This window comes from Pelobates fuscus, chromosome 6, assembly GCF_036172605.1.
Source record: "Pelobates fuscus isolate aPelFus1 chromosome 6, aPelFus1.pri, whole genome shotgun sequence".
NCBI classification, from domain to species: Eukaryota; Metazoa; Chordata; class Amphibia; order Anura; family Pelobatidae; genus Pelobates; species Pelobates fuscus.
In genome coordinates this window covers 246,797,606-246,817,551 of record NC_086322.1, presented here as the reverse complement: position 1 = coordinate 246,817,551, position 19,946 = coordinate 246,797,606, and the positions used below count along the sequence as shown (strand labels likewise).

At 47.8% G+C, this 19,946-nt stretch overlaps 1 protein-coding gene across 1 annotated transcript in view; it reads right to left on the bottom strand.

The window, feature by feature from the left end:
• Nucleotides 1-245: 245 nt before the first annotated feature.
• The window catches only part of RAMP2 (receptor activity modifying protein 2), a 249,195-nt gene continuing 229,494 nt past the window's right edge, over nucleotides 246-19,946 (bottom strand). Inside the window, exons 3-4 of the mRNA XM_063425393.1 lie at nucleotides 4,769-4,871; nucleotides 246-1,277 (exon numbers count right to left, since the gene is read on the bottom strand). Of these exons, the coding sequence (XP_063281463.1) occupies nucleotides 1,022-1,277; nucleotides 4,769-4,871 (359 nt within the window). The 3' untranslated portion in view covers nucleotides 246-1,021. The remainder of the gene's footprint in view (nucleotides 1,278-4,768; nucleotides 4,872-19,946) is intronic.

Here is a 19,946-nt window from a genome sequence, read left to right as displayed (position 1 = left end):
AAAATGCCAGAGTATTGCAGTATGCAATGAAACTTTTTTATTGGACTAACATGAATATTATAAAGACAAGCTTTCAAGACTTTTCCTTTGAAATGTTATGTTAGTCCAATAAAAAAAGGTATCATTGAATACAGCAATACTCTGGCATTTTGGCATCTTATTTACTGGACTAATACAGCTAATCCAATCTTAATATATATATTATATATATATATATATATGCACATATATAATTTTTACTTATTTTTTTTTTTCACATAATTTTCTTTGTGGAGATTTGAACATTTTACAATATTTTCTTTAGGCTAAGGCACTTCTTTTGTCATGTCATGTCTTTTTCTTGGAACAAGATGAATGAAAATATATCAGAAAGAGATGATACAACAAATTTCCAGTATGTAACATTAACAACGTGTATTGCCATTGGAAAGACATTATTACTTTATAAATTACACATAGTAAATAGTTTTGTCACATATATCATTGAGATCCATGTCAACACCCTTCCTTTGATACATCTTATATCTGTTAATATTCCTCCGGCATGGACCCCAAGTGATAACTTCCACTATTTGTATCCCGTAATCGTGTATTGTGACAGTAAGGAAATTCATACGTTTGTGATTCATGTTTCTCTTGTGAGTTGGAGGATGTCCCTGAAACTTTTCAGCATATACAAACTGCTGTAATGGTATCACAGAAAGTCTGAAGAGCAAGATGAAGGCTTTCAGACGCACAATTACTTATAAGAATTCAATGGAATTATTGTCGTCCCTCGTCCAGTGTGACGATGATGAGCTAAATACTGCGTTACATCTGGTTTTTGGTGGAGTCAAGGCAAGTACAGTGCTGTGTTATTTATTCATTTTTAGGATGTAGAAAGGACCAGACTCCAAAATGGAGTTTATGGCTCCAGAATGATCATGAAACTGACTTAAGAATATCCATGTGATTTGCTCATACATTAGTAAGCAGTTCCAAGAACATTATTACAGTGTTTCATCTGTCAGTAGCTTTAGCCTTAGGCTTGTGGTTCACTTGTTTTGCTTTTGCAGACAACGAGAGTGACCAAGAAAGGAATGATACTAATTGGCGCAAAAATTAAAGCCAGCAGTATGTGTTCAGGAGGATCAATAAGTTCCTGAAAAATCGAACTACAATTCACAAAGTAATTCAGGTGTCCCATCATGATGTAATCGTGTGCTATCTCATTGGGGAATGCAAATCTCAAAGTATCAGCAAGGCTTTCGAGGCAATCCCGCAAAAAGCTGTAAGGCCTGTGACAGAAAATAGGATCGGTTAAAACAGTGTAAATATGTAATCTATGACAATCATCTACCTATCAATAATTTTTATTTTTGTATTTTTTTTTTGTAGTGCATAGTTAAACAGGCTTGCTTGTACAAATATTTCACAAGAGTATACAAGTAAGAAAAGTTGGCATAGCAGGACATGTTGAAGGTACTGCACTTTTTATAGGATAAAGTATAAGAGACAGCAGAAACACAGCTCTACTAGTGGAAGCCAAGAGAGGTTAGGGAACATTAGAGATGCCTGTGGAGCTGTGGGTGATTACAAGAAGCAAATACCACACACCTTACTCAATTGAAGGTGGGCAAATAGGTGAGCAGACAGAGAGCACATTAGTAGAGTGGGATGGTGTAGGCATAACACACATTGTGCACTACATGACCAACAACAAACCAGCCCAGCTGCAGACAATGCCCATATGCCATCTAGCCAATGCCATCGGATGTAGAGATCCTGCTTCCCCCACTATCAGCCACCTGGAGTCCGATGTACTTCCCCTAGGAGTCCGATGTACTTCCCATTGAAATAATATTTTAATCTGGCTACCAGGTGGTCTGTTTAAAATAATCTCTAATTTTATTAATGAGATAATCTAACTTACTGTATACTTATATTTTTATTAGGTGCAAAATTATATAGGTAATACTATAAAAATATATATAGTAATGCTTGATTTCACAGCACTTTACTTATAGAACACTTTCCAATTATAGTGAGAAGATGAATCTCCACTATTTTAAGGTATAGAATTCAATTAAATATACTAGTTCTCCACAACTCTACATATCATCACTAATTCATAGGCACACCCCATCTTGGCCAAACCGATTTGACTGTGACCTTCTACTGTCCGCTGGACATGCTCATACTGCTAACTCAAACTTAAAAGACTTCACGTGGACAGCTCTATTCTTATGGAATGGCCTGCCTCCTTCCATCGCATTCACCCCTAGATTTTAATCCTTTCAAATGTCCCTAAAAACCCACCTCTTCAGTATATCCGTGGGAGCTCCTGGGTAACTGTCATTCCTTAAACCTATCTTACTCTCTGAACTTAATTAGTGAGTTGATTCTCGACTTCATTCTCACCTTTCAATTCTCACCTTCCAATTTTATGCTGCCTTTCCTATTGTGTTTGTACACCCCACATCAGGGCTGGACTGAGAAGAAAATTTGGCCTGGGCATTTTTTAATTACAGCAGCCCACTAAAATGGTTCAATGCTCTTCCAGGGCAGACCATGTGCAGACCTCTGCAGAAGACCCTGTATTTGTTCTGCACAGCGCAAGCAAATTTATTAACATGCTTGCATTGTTTGCTTGAATTGTGTCTCTAGTGTCTCCATAGATGGGATACCAGGAGACAAAAATGCTAAAAAAGAGTATTGTGCAGTGTGTGTGTGTGATGGTGATGTGTGTGTGTGTGTGTGTAATGGGTGTAGTTTGTGTGCAAGAGGGGTGCAGCATGTGTGTGAGGGAGCTGTGTGGGTAAGGGTGCTGTGTGTGAGTGATGGGTGCTATGTGCTGTGATGTATGGGCAGTTGGGCTGTTGTTGGCCGTGGATGATGCACTTCCTTTCTTTTGGTTCTTTACTTCCTCTTCCTGTTGGCAGTTGGTGGAATATTCAAGGGATTTGAAATGGCGGCTGCAGAAACCCTGTGTAACAAGGCAGCAATATAAAGATCCTGTTATATATGTATTAATAAAGTGAGTACTTTATTATACAGGAATTATTGACTGATTTGTACAAAACATCACATGTGTGTGTGTGAGGAAGCTCTGTGTGAGGGTGCAGTGTGTGTGTGTGGGTGCTGTGAGTGTCAGGGCTGCAGTGTGTGAGTGAGGGTGCTGTGAGTGTCATGGGTGCAGTGTGTAAGTGAGGGTGCTGTGAGTGTCAGGGGTGCCATGTGTGTGTGTGTGAATGAGGGTGCTGTGAGTGTCAAGGGTGCAGTGTGTCTGTGTGTGAGTGAGGGTGCTGTGTGTGTTAGGGTGATGTGTGTGTGTTAGGGTGTAGTGTGTTCAAGAGGAGCGCAGTGTAGGTGTGTGAGGGTGCTGTGTGGGTAAGGGTGCTGTGTGTGAGGGGTGCAGTGTGTGTGTGTGAGAGAGATAGAGTGAGGGTGCTGTGAGTGTCAGGGGTGCAGTGTGTGTGTGTGAATGAGGGTGCTGTGAGTGTCAGGGGTGTAGTGTGTGTGTGTGTGTGTGTGAGAGTGAGGGTGCTGTGAGTGTCCGGGGTGCAGTCTGTGTGCGTTTGTGAGTGAGGGTGCTGTGAGTGTCAGGGGTGCAGTGTGGGTGCGTTTGTGAGTGAGGGTGCTGTGGGTTTAAGGGGTGCAGTGTGTGTATGTGAGTGAGGGTGATGTGAGTGTCAGGGGTGCAGTGTGTGTATGTGTGAGGGTGTTGAGAGTGTCAGGGGTGTAGTGTGTGTGAGTGAGGGTGATGTGAGTGTCAATGTGCAGTGTGTGTGTGTGTGTGTGTGAGTGATTATATACGCCCCTCCCTTCTTACCTTTAGCCTGGGAGGGGGGATTGTGCTGCTGCCATCCCTGCTGGTGCTAGTGGAGAGTGGGGCTAGAGTTCACACTCGCGAGACCCACAGTGTTGCAATGGCAACACTCCGAATCTCGCGAAAGGAACCCAGCGGAGCTGCAAGTTAGAGCTCCTCCGGGTTCCTCACCTGTCTCCCTCCCTCTCTCCCCCGCCGGCGGGTGCATCCCACCGGCCCGTCATGGAATGCAGCAGGATAGTGCCGGCCCTGCATAGACTGTCAGGGGAGGTCCTGTGATCTCCCCTGCCAGCCTCGGCCCATGGCCACCAAGGCCCACCGGGCTTTTGACCGGTGTGCCCAATAGCCAGTCCGGGCCTGCCCCACATCCTCTAGATTGCCAGCTCATGATGAGGTCAGGATCGTTCTAAATCTATTGTTCCTTTCCTTGCAATAGCTTGTCTCATTTGATGTTAAATTACCCATTTATGATATTGTAAGCACGGAGTAATGAGTTGGCACCATATAAACGCCAATAAATAATAATAGCCTTTTTAAATTTATTTATTTACTTTACATTAATTGCATATGTACTATACAAATAGTGTACTATAGTATAAAAATGTTTTCTAAATATATATGTTTACACTGTGTATCTTGTATATCCATGTGTGTGCATATAGACAAGATGTCAAATTAACCAGAGCAGACTATTGCAGTATGAAATTATACATTTTTATTGCACCAGTATGATATTTAAAATAAATAGTTTTAAGATTTTTTTTTCCTCTCTTCCTCACTTCTGAAGCAAATTAACATGACAGTTTAACACTTAAAACAAGTGTTAGTGAATGAAGGGGAGGTACATGTTGTATCATCAAAAGCAGAAGACAGGCCTGAGATTGAAAGGTACAGAGTGGTTGAGAATGTGTGTCCCCACCTCTATCTGAATCTTCTGAGTCTCTATATACATAAAGCTACCTGTTAACTTCTTGCCATTCGCATTGCTTTCCAGATTCTACTTTGGACATCATCAATACGTAATGTCTCCAACAGAATTCTGCATTTTCAACATAAAATTCTCCTGCAGAAAATAAAAAAATAAATAAAAAAGGAGGAAGAATGTTTGCATAGCGCTGCTCATTAATTCATCTAATGCCTCCTAACATACTAAAAATACAAAAAACACACAAAAGAGCCAAATAACACAACACAACTATATACACAATGAACAAAAGAAACCAGTGTATATAAAGCATTTTGAAATGGGATTACCCAACATAAATATTTCTCAATGTTTCTATATACACACACTTTAAAATAATAAAATTACAAAGTATACAGGTGACACTCGAATAATTAGAATATCGAGCAAAAGTTATTAATTTCAGTAATGCAACGAAAAAGGGGAAACTAATATATGAGATAGACGCATTACATGCAAAGCAAGATAGTTCAAGCCGTGATTTGTCATAAGTGTGATGATTATGGCTTACAGCTCATGAAAACCTGTCAGTATATTTATATCGGCAGACATTTTGTGTTAAGACAGAAATTAAAAGTGTATATTGCCAGTCACACTCAGAACAAAGGTGACTCCATTTTGTATTTCCAGGCTAAGACAGATACAACATTTCTCTCTGTAACTCTATTCATTCAAGTCTGAGCTAAGGAATGCATTATGTAAACAAGATAAGTGATAAGGCATGATGTCTAAAAGCAGAAGGGGGATGGAATACTAACCCAGAGACAAATGTATACATAATTATATATACATATACACACTATCCACTTCTAATTACCATTATTATATTATCATATATAATTAGTATTATGTTAATAATATAGACTATTCATGGATAAATATCAATGAAGAAATATATTTAGAGTTGAGCAGACACCTGGATGTTGGGGTCCGGCGAGTTCGTCCGAACTTTGAAAAAAAGTCCGGGTTCGGACTCGAACTTGACCCCGAATCCCATTGAAGTCAATGGGGAAACAAACTTTTGGCCATAAAGATGCCTCTAAAAAACTAATGGAAAGGGCTAGAGAGCTGCAAAATGAAGTAAAATGGGGGTAAGAGTAGGACAAGTGCCCTGCAAACAAATGTGGATAGGGAAATCACTTAAAATAACAAACGTTAAAAATACAGCTGAGCCATAAAATAGCACTAGATGGAATCTTTGATTTTAGCTTTGGAAGAACATAAAGCAAAATCTAAAGCATGGCTGTCAGGAGGATACCTAGTTTATACTAAGTGACCCATAGGTTGAGGAGGCGGTGACCGTGGTGGTGTAGGTGGAAGCAACGGCGGAGGAGGATGAGGTAGCCAATACTGTATTTTTATTTATTTTTTTAAAATTGTGGTAGCCCACAAAATATTGGGACATATAAAAAAAGAAACAATTTGCGGCCTGCGGTGCATTTCTTGCAGTCCTGATGCATGGAGAAAAGGCCTTCACAAGCCTCTGCTATTGTGTACATAGTTTATACGAAGGCACCCATAGGTTTAGGAGGCGGTGACCATGGCGGTGTAGGTGGAAGCAGCGGTGGAGGAGGAGGAGGTAGCCAACACTGTTTTTTATATATAAAAAAAAGAAAACAAAGAATAAGTGCACTTGAGTATAACAATGGCTGGGTGAGGCCGGTATAAATGTCTATTCTACACAAGGTACAGACTGGTGGGATCCATGCCTGGTTCATTTTAATAAGCGTGAGCATGTCCACGTTGGCTGTGGACAGGCGGCTGCGCTTGTCTGTGATAATGCCCCCTGCTGTGCTAAACACACGTTCAGACAATACACTGGCTGCAGGGCAGGCCAGCACCTCCAAGGCATAAAGGGCAAGCTCAGGCCATGTGCCCAATTTGGAGACCCAGAAGTTGAATGGGGCAGACCCATCAGTCAGTACGTGTAGGCGTGTGCACATATACTGTTCCACCATGTTGCTAAAATGCTGCCTCCTGCTAAGATGTTCCATATCAGATGGTGGTGCTGGTTGTTGTGGCGTGCTGACAAACTTTTCTACATTTCGGCCATGCTAACCCTGCCTTCTGAGGTGCTGGCAGTGCCCCAGCTGCGTTGGCGACCACTTCCTCCTCCTCTGCTTTTGCCTTGTGCTTCCACTGAGCCCCTGGTGTCAGTTCGGAATGCCCCCAGCAGCGTGTCTATCAGCGTGCGCTTGTAGTCGCGCATCTTCCGATCACGCTCCAATGATGCCCAAGAGCTGCGTTGGGTGCCACCCTGCTGTGAACACGGTTCCTCCTCATTCTCATCATCCTCCTCCTCCTCATCCTCCAGAACTGTGCCCTGGCTGGACAATTGTGTACCTGGTCTATGCTGGTGCAGGAACCCACCCTCCAGCCACTTGTGAATAACTGGCCTGATAACCATGGAAATGACCCCTCCTCCTCATCCTCCAGAACTGTGCCCTGGCTGGTCAATTGTGTACCTGGCCTATGCTGGTGCAGGAATCCACCCTCCAGCCACTTGTGAATAACTGGCCTGATAACCATGAAAATGACCCCTCCTCCTGCTCCTCTTCCTCCTGTGCCACATCCTCTTGCATCATCGCCCGCAGCGGGATAGTAAGGCTGAGAACGGCGTCATCAGCACTGGCCATGTTGGTGGAGTACTCGAAACATTGCAAAATGGCACACAGGTCTCGCACGGAGGCCCACTCATTGGAGGTGAAGTGGTACCGTTCCGCAGAGCGACTGACCCGTGCGTGCTGCATCTGAAACTCCACTATTGCCTGCTGCTGCTCGCATAGTCTCTCTAGCATGTGCAAAGTGGAGTTCCACCTTGTGGGCACGTCGCATATGAGGCGGTGAGCAGGAAGGCCGAAGTTGCGCTGCAGCACAGACAGGCAAGCAGCAGCAGGGTGAGAACGCCAAAAGTGCACACTGACGGCCTGCACTTTATGCAGCAGCTCTGATATATCTGTGTAGTTTTTCAGGAATTTCTGCACCACCAAATTCAGCACATGCAAGGGATGTGCGGCAAACCTGCTTGGCCCAGAGCTGATATGATATTTCGCCCATTATTGCACACCACCAGGCCGGGCTTGAGGCTCAGTGGCAACAACTACTCATCGGTCTGTTGTTCCATGCCCGTCCACAGCTCCTGCACAGTGTGGAGGTTTTCCCCAAACATATGAGTTTTAAAACAGCCTGCTGTCGTTTCCCCCTGGCTGTGCTGACGTTGGTGGTGAAGGTGTTACGCTGCCCGGATGAGGTGGTGGTAGAGGAGGAGGAAGCGGAGTAGGAGGAGGGGGCGACAGGAGGCAAACAGAAATGCCCTGCAATCCTCGGTGGCGGAAGGACATGCGCTAAACTGCTATCCGCATTAGGCCCAGCCGACACTACATTTGCCTAGTGTGCAGTTAGGGAGACATAGCGCCCCTGCCCACTGGTCCACGTATCTGTGGTTATGTGGCCCCTGCCACTGCTGGAGTTGCGCAGTGCACACCTGATTTTGTCCGCCAATTAGTTGTGCAGGGAAGGGATGGCTCGACTGGAGAAGTAGTGGTGGCTGGGAACCACGTACTGTGGGACAGCCACCGCCATCAGGTTTTTAAAACTGTCTGGCTCCACCAGACGGAATGACAGCATTTCAAAGGCCACAAATTTTGAAATGCTGGCATTCAGGGCCATTAATCGCGGGTGGGTAGGGGTGTACTTCCTCTTTCTCTCCAGTGTTTGGAAGATGGACAGCTGAACGCTTCCATGGGACAGTGTGGAGATGCTTTGGGACAGTGGCGGACATGGTGGCGTCGCTGCCACATCCTTTGTTTGCGGGGTGGCAGGTGCCACTGTCACTCCAGAGGTGGAGGAAGAGGCCGAGACAGCAGCAGAAGAGGAAGCAGGAGGAGTCTGAGACCTTTCTTGGTTTTTGATGTGCTTACTCCACTGCAGCTCGTGCTTTGCATGTAGATGCCTGGTCATGCAGGTTGTGCTCACATTTAGCACGTTTATGCCTCACTTCAGGCTCTGATTGCACAGCTTGCAAACCACTCGTGTCTTGTCGTCAGCACATTGTCTGAAGAACTGCCACGCCAGGGAACTCCTTGGAGCTTTCTTTGGTGTGCTCGGTCCCTGGGTGCAGTGTTAGTAACAGGTGTACCGTCTAGGGCAGTGATGGCGAACCTTTTTGAGCCCGAGTGCCCAAACCGCAATACATGCCAACTTTTTTTTCCTTAAAGTGCCAGCACAGCAATTAAACCTCAATACTGAGGTTTAAGTTTAGAAAAAACAACTCGTACTGTTGTCCGAACTAATTAACAACTTTTGTTTTAAAAGAACACAACAGCAGAGAGTTCAATAATACAAATTTTAAATAATGATATAAATAGATAAAATTAAGCTTATATTTATTAGTATCTCCAACAAATGCAATACATACACACACAGTCTGCTGAATACACACACACAAGACTGCTGAATACAGAGACTGCTGAATACACACACACAGTCTGCTGAATACACATACACACAGACTGCTGAGTACACACATCCAGACTGCTGAGTACACACATACAGACTGCTGAATACATACACACAGACTGCTGAATACATACACACAGTCCGCTGAATACACACACATACAGTCCGCTGAGTACACACACACAGACTGCTGAATACACACTGTGGCAAACCTAGCCACTTCTGAACTATATTCATCACAGGTTGTCCGTAGGCTGACTGCATAATGTGTACCGTTAAATGTATATGTGTTGTATTATGGCCGTTCGCATGCTGGCAGCCGTCCGCTGCTAGCATACAAAGCTTCGTACGACGAAACACGGCTATCTTGGCCGTTCACCGTACGAATGTGGGCTCCCCAGGTCGACCACACATTCACAGGTCGTGTGGCACCAATTAACCGATTGCAACATTGTTGCAATCGGTAATTAAGGGCTCTCCTAGGTGGCCGTCGTTCGACTACCGACCATGCGGCGGTCGGCCATCTTGGATCCTTTGTCTCTGCAGCGGTGTTCGGTCGTCATATTGCCGTGCTTTCTACTCTGACTGTGGATTTCCTGAGGATACCAACGGATATCGTGTATTATTATACTGCATTCCGTTACAATTGGTGGCAAGCGACGGGATCCGAACCTTACAGCCGAAAAGCAGCGTTCGTGTAAACTGGAACTACCGAACAAGGAAAGCAAGGGCAATTCGTATGGAGATTGATTATACCATACTGAAACAACAGACTTTAAAAGAGCTACTGGAAGCCAGGGGTAAGATAGCCAGCAACAAATCTAAGGCTGTGCTGATCGCTGAACTGATGGAGGGAGACAGAGCCCGCAGCGCTACACCTCCACCAGCCATGGAAGAGACCCCATTCCAGAAAGAGCTACGAACCAGGTTGGCGTTTTTGCCGCAACCAGTACCGTTGGAAATATTGACCGTGCTGGTATCGGATGTACATGATTATGTGATGACGACCCGCACCCCAGAGACACCGCCTAGGGCAGAGTCTGTTACTGCCTCCACCTACGGACAGGTAAAACCCAAAGTCCCACATCACGCATTTAAAGCGTTTTGTGAAGAAAAGGACGAAATTGATGGGTATTTACAGGATTTTGAGCGGCTGTGCGATTTGCACGATTTGGAACCCGCAGTATGGGTGCCGCTGCTGGCAGGCAAATTATCGGGTAGGGCAGCTGAAGCCTACCGTGCTGTGCCTCGAGAGGACAGCAAAGATTACCCTAAAGTAAAGAGGGCGATCTTGGAGAGGTATGCTATTACCCCAGAGGCGTACCGGCGCAAGTTCAGGGGCTTGCGCAAACGTGAGAAAGATTCTCACGCAGAGTGGGCGCACAAGCTGGATCAAGCATCACTAGGCTGGATACAGGCCAGTAACGCTACTAATATGGAAGAGTTGCGACAGTTAATGCTGCTGGAACAGTTCTTCAATGGTTTGTCCCCAGAGGCACAAGAATGGGTGAGAGACCGTAAACCACTCACCCTACCAGAAGCCGCTAGATTGGCGGATCAGCATTTTGATGCCAGGAGGCATCACGGACCCCAGAATAAGACTCTCCCTCGGATTACCGGGCCACCCCATACTTTTACTCCTACCGGCCCCACCGTACCCCTGCACAGGCCAGCACTGAATACTCCACCACCCCCCTCCCAATACAACGGCCGGGCTAACATTCAGTGTCACACCTGCAAGCAGTGGGGACACATTTCTCGGGAGTGCACCCAAAACCGGAGCCGACAAGCGTGGAATCAGGTGCGACAAAATTTAGCACCAAGGGCTGCTGCGCACCACTACCAGGTAGCACCCGCCACCCAGGAATTGCTGAGCGCTCAAATCGAGGAGCCTCTAGGGGTGCTCCACGAAGTCATGTCGGTCCAAGCCACCGACAACCGGCAACATCACCGGCAGCTAGTAACCCTAGAGGGGAAGGAGGTACAAGGGCTCCGGGATTCGGGAGCCACTCTAACTTTGGTTGCACCACATTTGGTACCAGGCGCAACCCACACTGGCGGCTCAGTGGCAGTACGGGTGGCCGGGGGAGCAGTATACCGGCTACCCACCGCCAAGGTACATTTGGATTGGGGTGTGGGAGAGGGCACTGTGGAAGTGGGGCTTATGCAGAATTTACCTGCAGATGTTGTGCTGGGGAATGACTTGGGCCAGATGACTTCTGCTTTTACTCCCCAGGCTCCATACCAAGAGGCCCACCCCGTAACCACCCGGCAGCAGGCTCGCACCACGGCCACACCGATACACTCTGAGGCTCAGGTAAGAGACCATGACCCCCAACCGACCCCCATGTCCTGGGATACCCCGACTACCTTTGCGACCGAAGTCCAGACCGACCCCACCCTACAAATATATAGGGACCGGACACAAGCAGACCAAGCAGGGCTAGAGGGGGAGCGGTACACCTGGGAAAAAGAGTTATTATACCGGGTCACGGCTAAGGATGTGGGGGGATCTGTCACCCTAACTAACAAACAGCTAGTGGTACCGCAGAAATACAGGCAGGAGCTGCTTAGAATCGCTCATGATATCCCCTTGTCAGGACACCTAGGGATGACCCATACCCGATATCGCTTAACGCATGCCTTTTTCTGGCCCGGGATCTCTCAGGATGTGCGCCAGTATTGCACCTCCTGCGACGTCTGCCAGCGAGTAGGTAAACGAGGAGATCGCCACAAGGCCAAGCTATGTCCCCTGCCCATTATCGCAGAACCCTTCAGCAGGGTAGCGGTGGATATCGTAGGGCCCCTGCCAAAACCCAGTCCCTCTGGCAAAAGGTACATTTTAACTGTAGTGGACTACGCCACCAGGTACCCGAAGCTGTGGCCCTCACTAATATCCATGCAGAGACCGTAGCTGAAGCTTTAGTAAAAGTGTTTTCCCGGGTAGGGTTCCCCCAAGAGATAATATCGGACCGGGGCACCCAATTTACGGCCGAAGTTACCCAACATATGTGGAAGGTATGTGGCATTAAGCCAATAGTTAATTCCGCCTACCACCCCCAGTCCAATGGACTATGTGAGAGGTTCAACGGGACGCTGAAGCAGATGCTTCGGACGTTCGGGGAGACCCACAAAGACTGGGAGAGGTTCCTACCTCACCTACTCTTTGCGTATAGAGAGGTTCCCCAGGAGTCGACAGGATTCTCCCCGTTTGAGTTACTATTTGGGAGGAGGGTGCGGGGACCCTTAAACTTAATTAGGGAACACTGGGAGGGAGAGAGTACTACTAACGAGACCCCTATCGTATCATACGTACTGGAGTTCAGGGACCGTTTGGAGGCGCTAACTCAGGCTGTGCACACCAACCTCCAGGCGGCCCAGAAACGCCAGCGACGCTGGTACGATAGGGGAGCCCGAGACCGCAGCTTTCAGGTGGGACAGAAAGTTTTAATTTTAAAACCCGTCCGCACAGATAAGCTGCAGGCCGTCTGGCAAGGCCCATACCAGGTAGTGGAGCAGCGATGCGACACTACCTATGTGATTGGCCCCTGCTCAGGGGTAGGAAAGAGACGCATGCTCCACGTGAACATGCTCAAACCCTACCATGAGAGGATCGAGGATGTGACGGCAATCTGTGCCTCCTCCTTAGAGGATCAGGAAAACCTACCCTTACCTGACTTACTAGAACCAGAGGAACCGATAGAGCCCTCCCGGGGAGTTCAGCTGGGGGAGCGGCTAAGCCCCCAGGAGCGTGCCCAGGTACAAGCGCTGATTGTAGCTAAAGGGGCTACCTTCTCCAATTTACCTGGGTACACTCCGCTAGCCACCCACCGAGTGGAAACCCCGGGGCAGCTACCTATGCGGCAGGCTCCCTATAGGGTTCCGGAATCAGTCCGTACCCATATGAAAGCCGAACTGGATGAAATGTTACAGCTAGGGGTTATCGAACCCTCCGATAGCCCCTGGGCATCGCCGGTAGTCCTGGTACCACCCGGTTCTGTGTCGACTACCGGAGGCTAAATGACAAAACGGTGTCTGATGCCTACCCGATGCCCCGGATAGACGAGCTGTTAGATAAGATGGCACGGGGCCAGTATCTCACTACCATTGACTTGTGTAAGGGATACTGGCAAATTCCTCTAGCCGATGACGCCATCCCCAAGTCGGCGTTTGTCACTCCGTTTGGCCTGTACCAGTTCAAGGTCATGCCTTTCGGAATGAAAAACGCTCCGGCTACCTTTCAGCGGATGGTAGATCGGCTACTGGACGGTTTTCAGGAATATGCCTGTGCCTATCTAGATGACATAGCCATCTTTAGCCAGACCTGGGAAGACCACCTACACCATATAGGGGCGATCCTAGATCGTATTGGGGAGGCTGGGTTAACGTTAAAGCCTAGCAAGTGCCATATAGGTATGGCCGAGGTGCAGTATCTGGGACACCGAGTAGGGTGTGGGCAGCAGAGACCCGAGCCAGCCAAGATTGAGGCCGTAGCAAAGTGGCCTACCCCCAGGACTAAGACTCAAGTGCTGGCGTTCTTAGGGACGGCCGGCTATTACAGGAAGTTTGTTCCCGACTATAGCACCCTGGCCAAACCCCTAACGGACCTGACTAAAAAGAACCTTCCCCGACTGGTTGTCTGGGCCCCAGAGTGTGAGCAGGCATTTCAACAACTCAAGACAGCTCTAACTAATGCTCATGTGTTAACTGCTCCTGATCCAACTAAAAGATTTCTTGTTCACACAGACGCTTCAATGTTTGGATTGGGGGCAGTGCTGAGCCAAGTGGGAGCCGATGGCGGAGAGCATCCCGTAGCCTACTTAAGCCGAAAGTTGTTGCCCCGTGAAGTGAGCTACGCCGCCATTGAGAAAGAATGCCTGGCCGTGGTGTGGGCCCTTAAAAAGTTACAGCCATATTTGTACGGACAACCTTTTTCCTTACTCACAGATCACAACCCGTTGGTGTGGCTAAACCGTGTATCTGGGGACAATGCCAGGCTGCTGCGCTGGAGTTTGGCGCTGCAGCCCTTTGACTTTACCATCCATTATCGGCCAGGAAAACAAAACGGTAACGCCGACGGGTTATCCAGACAGACTGAACTCGAGAAGTGATCTGTGAGTACTCTCCCGGACATCCCCAAGCCGATCCGTTGGGATCAGACTGTGTATGCCGGCTTGGTTCTGGGGGAGCATTGTGGCAAACCTAGCCACTTCTGAACTATATTCATCACAGGTTGTCCGTAGGCTGACTGCATAATGTGTACCGTTAAATGTATATGTGTTGTATTATGGCCGTTCGCATGCTGGCAGCCGTCCGCTGCCAGCATACAAAGCATTCGTACGACGAAACACAGCTATCTTGGCCGTTCACCGTACGAATGTGGGCTCCCCAGGTCGACCACACATTCACAGGTCGTGTGGCACCAATTAACCGATTGCAACATTGTTGCAATCGGTAATTAAGGGCTCTCCTAGGTGGCCGTCGTTCGACTACCGACCATGCGGCGGTCGGCCATCTTGGATCCGTGTGTGTGTGTGAGGGGTGGTGTGTGTATGAGTGGTGGTGTGTGTGTGTGTGTGTGTGTGAGGGGTGGTGTGTGTGTGAGGGGTGCTGTGTGTATGAGTGGTGGTGTGTGTGTGTGTGTGTATGAGGGGTGGTGTGTGTGTGTGTGTGAGACAGGTGTGCTGTGCTGTGTGGGGGTACGGCTGCTGTGCAGGAGTAGGTGTGCTGTGCTGTGGGGAGTAGGGGTGCTGTGTGTGTTATGGGGGTGCTATGTGGGGGGTAGGGCTGCTGTGTGTGGGGTGTGGGGGGTAGGGGTGCTGTGTATGGGGGTAGGGGTGCTGTGTGTGGAGGTAGGGGTGGGGAGCGATGCTGGGTGTAGGGGAGGGGAGGGGAGGGAAGCTGGGTGTGGGGGAGGGGTGGGATGCTGGGTGTGGGGAGGGGAGGGATGCTGTGGGATAGGGGTGCTGTGGAGGGGTGTTGTGTGGGGGGGCAGGGGTGCTGTGTGGGGGGCAGGGGTGCTGTGTGGGGGGTAGGGGTACTGTGTGTGTGGGGGTAGGGGTGCTGTGTGTGGGGGGTAGGGGTGGTGTGTGGGGGGTAGGGGTGGTGTGGGGGGTAGGGGTGGTGTGGGGGGTAGGGGTGCTGTGTGGGGGTAGGGGTATTGTGTGGGGGGTAGGGGTACTGTGTGGGGGGTAGGGGTACTGTGTGTGTGGGGGGTAGGGGTACTCTGTGGGGGGGTAGGGGTGCTGTGTGGGGGGTAGGGGTACTGTGTGGGGGGCTGGGGTGCTGTGTGGGGGGTAGGGGTACTGTGTGTGTGGGGGTAGGGGTGCTGTGTGTGGGGGTAGGGGTGGTGTGTGGGGGTAGGGGTGGTGTGGGGGGTAGGGGTGCTGTGTGGGGGGTAGGGGTATTGTGTGGGGGGTAGGGGTACTGTGTGACGGGGGTAGGGGTACTGTGTGTGTGGGGGGTAGGGGTACTCTGTGGGGGGGTAGGGGTACTGTGTGGGGAGTAGGGGTACTGTGTGGGGGTATGGGTACTGTGTGGGGGGTAGGGGTACTGTGTGTGTGGGGGGGTGGGGGTAGGGGTGTCTGTGGGGGGGGTAGGGGTGCTGTGTGGGGGGGTAGGGCTAAAGTAATACAATAAAAAAATGTAAAAAGTATATTAAATCAGTCCCCCCCTTCCTCCTTCTTACCTCTAATGAAGGAAGGGGGGGGGGGGACAGCCATCCCTGGTGGTCCGGTGGTGGCAAGCAGTCTTCCGGGTCGGGAGGCAGGAGAGGGATCTTTGCAGCAGCTCCCCTGTCCTCCCGCGCGATGCTGTGTGGAGCGTTGCCATGGTAACGCGCGGCAACGCTCCACACAGCTTGCTCGCAAGAGGACAGTGGAGCTGCATCACAGATCCCTCCCCTGCCTCCCAACCCGGAAGCAGAGTAGGCGCCTGCCGTTTCGGGCAGGCAGGTGCCTACTCTGCATTATTGGTGAACCTATGGCTGCGTGCCCACAGAAAGAGCCCGGCGTGCCACCTGTGGCACGCGTGCCATAGGTTCACCATCACTGGTCTAGGGGATAGCCGCTTTTGCACCCTGCTCCCTCTTATGCTGTGCTGGTGCTTCTGTGCGACCACCGCCTCTTCCTCCAAACTGGACACGTCACTCGCATGACCTTGATTCCATGTGGGGTCTAGGACCTCATCATCCTCCACATCATCTTCCACCCACTCCTCAACCCTGCCCTCCTTGCCGGTCTGCACACTGCCGAAAGCCACAGCAGTTGGCACCTGTGTTTCGTCATCATCAGGGACGTGCTGCGGTGGTCCTTGCATGTCCACATCCTCACACATAAGTGGTTGTGCATCAGTGCACTCAATCCCTTCCACTTCTGGGGCAGGGAAAGATGGATGGCCCATGGAAACCCCCTCCAGCAGAGTCATCAAAAAGCACAAGAGATTGCTGCATGACTTGTGGCTCAGACTGCTTGGGTGATTTGCAAGGGGGTGAGGTGATAGACAGATGGACATGGGCTGCAGGTGCCAACTCTGAGCTTTCAGCAGGGCACCGGGTGGGAGAAAATGTGCAGGAACTGGAGGCACTGTCAGCCATCCAATCTACTATCGCCTGTACTTGTTCTGACCTCACCATTCATAGAGCGGTATTCGGGCCTACCAAATAACGCTGAAGGTTCTGTCGCGTACTGGCACATGAGGAAGGTGTTTCACTTGTGCGTGTAGCTGCCACAGATCGACCATGTCCTCTCCTTGCAACAGGGATTCCACCAACAGAAGCACCACGATCAGGGCCACGTCCTATTATATAGTCAACAATTTTTATTTTTTTTATTTTTTTGGACTACAAGAAATGCACCGCAGGCCGCAAACGTACTATTTAGCACAGAAAAAAATTAAATTTTTACAAGTGCGCTGTAAGCACACTATTAGACGCTTCTATTTGACTCTCAGATATGAAGTGCAGTCCGCAAATGTACTATTTAGCAGATTAGCACCCAGAAAATAAGAATGTTTACCACTGCGCAGTAAGCGCACTATTTTACGCTTCTATTTGACTCTCAGATATGAAAAGCAGGCCACCAAATTTACTATTTAACAGTTTAGCACCAAAACAATTAGAAAGTTTACAATTGCGCTGTAACCACAGTATTTGACGCTTCTATTTGACTCTCAGATATGAAGAACAGGCCCCAAAATGTACTATTTAGCAGATTAGAACCCAGAAAATAAGAATGTTTACCACAGCGCTGTAAGCACACTATTAGACGCTTCTATTTGACTCTCAGATATGAAGAGCAGGCCACAAAATATACTATTTAGCAGATTAGCACCAAAACAATTAGAATGTTTACAAGTGCACAGTAATCACACTATTAGACTCTATTTGACTCTCAGATATGAAGTGCAGTCCGCAAATGTACTATTTAGCAGATTAGCACCCAGAAAATAAGAATTTTTACCACTGCGCAGTAAGCGCACTATTTGACGCTTCTATTTGACTCTCAGATATGAAGTGCACCGCAGGCCCCAAAATGTACTATTTAGCAGATTAGCACCAAAACAATTAGAATGTTTACAAGTGCGCAGTAAGCACACTAATAGACGCTTCTAAGTGCACCCCACTAATGTACTTTTTAGCACCCAGAACATTTTAAGTTTTAAAACTGCAATGTGACAGCAGTATCTGACGATTCTATTTGACTCTCAGATATGAAGTGCACCCCACTAATGTACTATTCCGCACCCAAACAAAAATGTACTTTTTAAAACTCTGATGTAACCACGGTATTTGAAGCTTCTATTTGACTCTCAGATATGAAGTTCATCCCACCCAACTAATGTACTAGTTTGCAGAATTCTTTCCTAAGCTGTCCCTATCAGCGGCAGCATCCTCTCCCTACACTAATAAGACCGCATGTGCATGCGCTACACGACACCAACTTATATATAGAGGCTGGGTCACATGCTGCACTGGCCAATCACAGCCATTCCATTAGTGGGAATGGCACACGAGTCCAACGCTTGTTGATTGGCTGCCCTGCAGCCTTTGAAAACGCGCAATTAAATCGCCGAACACCGAACTCCAACCTGAACATACAGTGATATGTACGTGCACAACTGTCAGTTCAGCAGTCTTCTCCATGATTGTGATTCCTACTGAGCGACCATTTAAAGGCTCAGAAACCCTTTGCAGGTGTTATGGCTTACTTAGCTGATTAGAGCGGGACACTGTGAGCCTAGAATATGGCACCTTTTCACAATATTCTAATTTACTGAGATTGTGGATTTGGGGTTTTCATGAGCTGTAAGCCATAATCATGGCACTTATGACAAATCATGGCTTGAACTATCTTGCTTTGCATCTCATATATTAGTTTCCCCTTTTACGTTGCATTACTGAAATAAATGAACTTTTGCACAATAGTCACATTTTTCGAGTATCACCTGTATGTACCGGAACAAGTTTCCTGGCCCCTGACTTTGGATCTAGTTCTGTATTTACTGCTGCGCCCATCCCTTCTCCATGCCTTACGGCTGAGTTTCCTCAGTGACATTGCCCAGCCACCAGTCAGATACTGGATAATGTGATGAATTGCTCTTCCCACCTTGTACCCAAACACTAAATGAGTCTAAGCGTAAGAACAAGATAATACTGGTAGACTGAGAAACAGGCAGTGTTTTACAGGATCAGGTGCTAAATAAAGGCATGACAAACATGTAAAACCGTCGGAGGACCGAGTGGGAGACTGCAGTGAAACAGTTGGAACCGTCAGAGCACTCTGCACATACGCATCCCTGTTAGTCATTTGTCCAGCTCTGCTCAGACAAACTAGCAAGTGCCTATAGGAGCAAGTCCTTATGTATATGTACAAGAGAGGAGCTCTCTCAAATGATGGACATCCCTAGATAGGGTGTACTCTTAGCTATAAATGGTACAAAGATGAGTATTCTTGTCACCAGGGTTTAAAGCAACATACTCCAGTACTTTAGCAAGTAGCCGTGACAATACTAGCCAAGTATAGTGCTTCGTGGCTGGGTAGTGTTTTCCACAGAATCTTGGTAAAGCTCTGGGATGTTTACAGATATGTGCCAGGAGGCTCTGCAGGGAAAGATGCACTCATTAGTCAGTCGCAATAACCTGGTCAAAGAACATTGAGATGAAGAATTGTATTTTAAACGGTAAAACCTGCACACAACTCTTTCAAAACATCAAATATAGTACTACTCTGTCACCTGCACTTGTAGAGAACAAAGGGTTAACATTGTTGGACATTTTAATTGTGTTCCTTAATGTTATTCATTAAAGTTCCAATATCCATGTGGTGGTTTTTATTGTGTATTTTGTGATTAACCTGTTTGTCATGGGTTCTCTAGGCTATTGTTGCCATTCCTTTGATCCTCCACTAGTCCTAGTTCCAGATGTGATGAATAGTGTAATAGCTCTATTGATCTGTGCAGAGTTCCCCCAATATAATGGCAGCAACCAATCATATTGGGTAGAAGATGAACTGTTTTATTAAGGCCAAGTTGTCTGTTTAAATACACAGACCCCGAACAATACAACAGTAATCCTGCCCAGGCATCTCTGTGCCGGGGAGATAAGTGCATCTAATTTTGTTTAAACGAATTATCTTCCAAGCACTAGAGGTACAATATTTTATAACAAAACACCCTAAAACACATATAAAACAGATATGAACCCCCACAAGCATAATA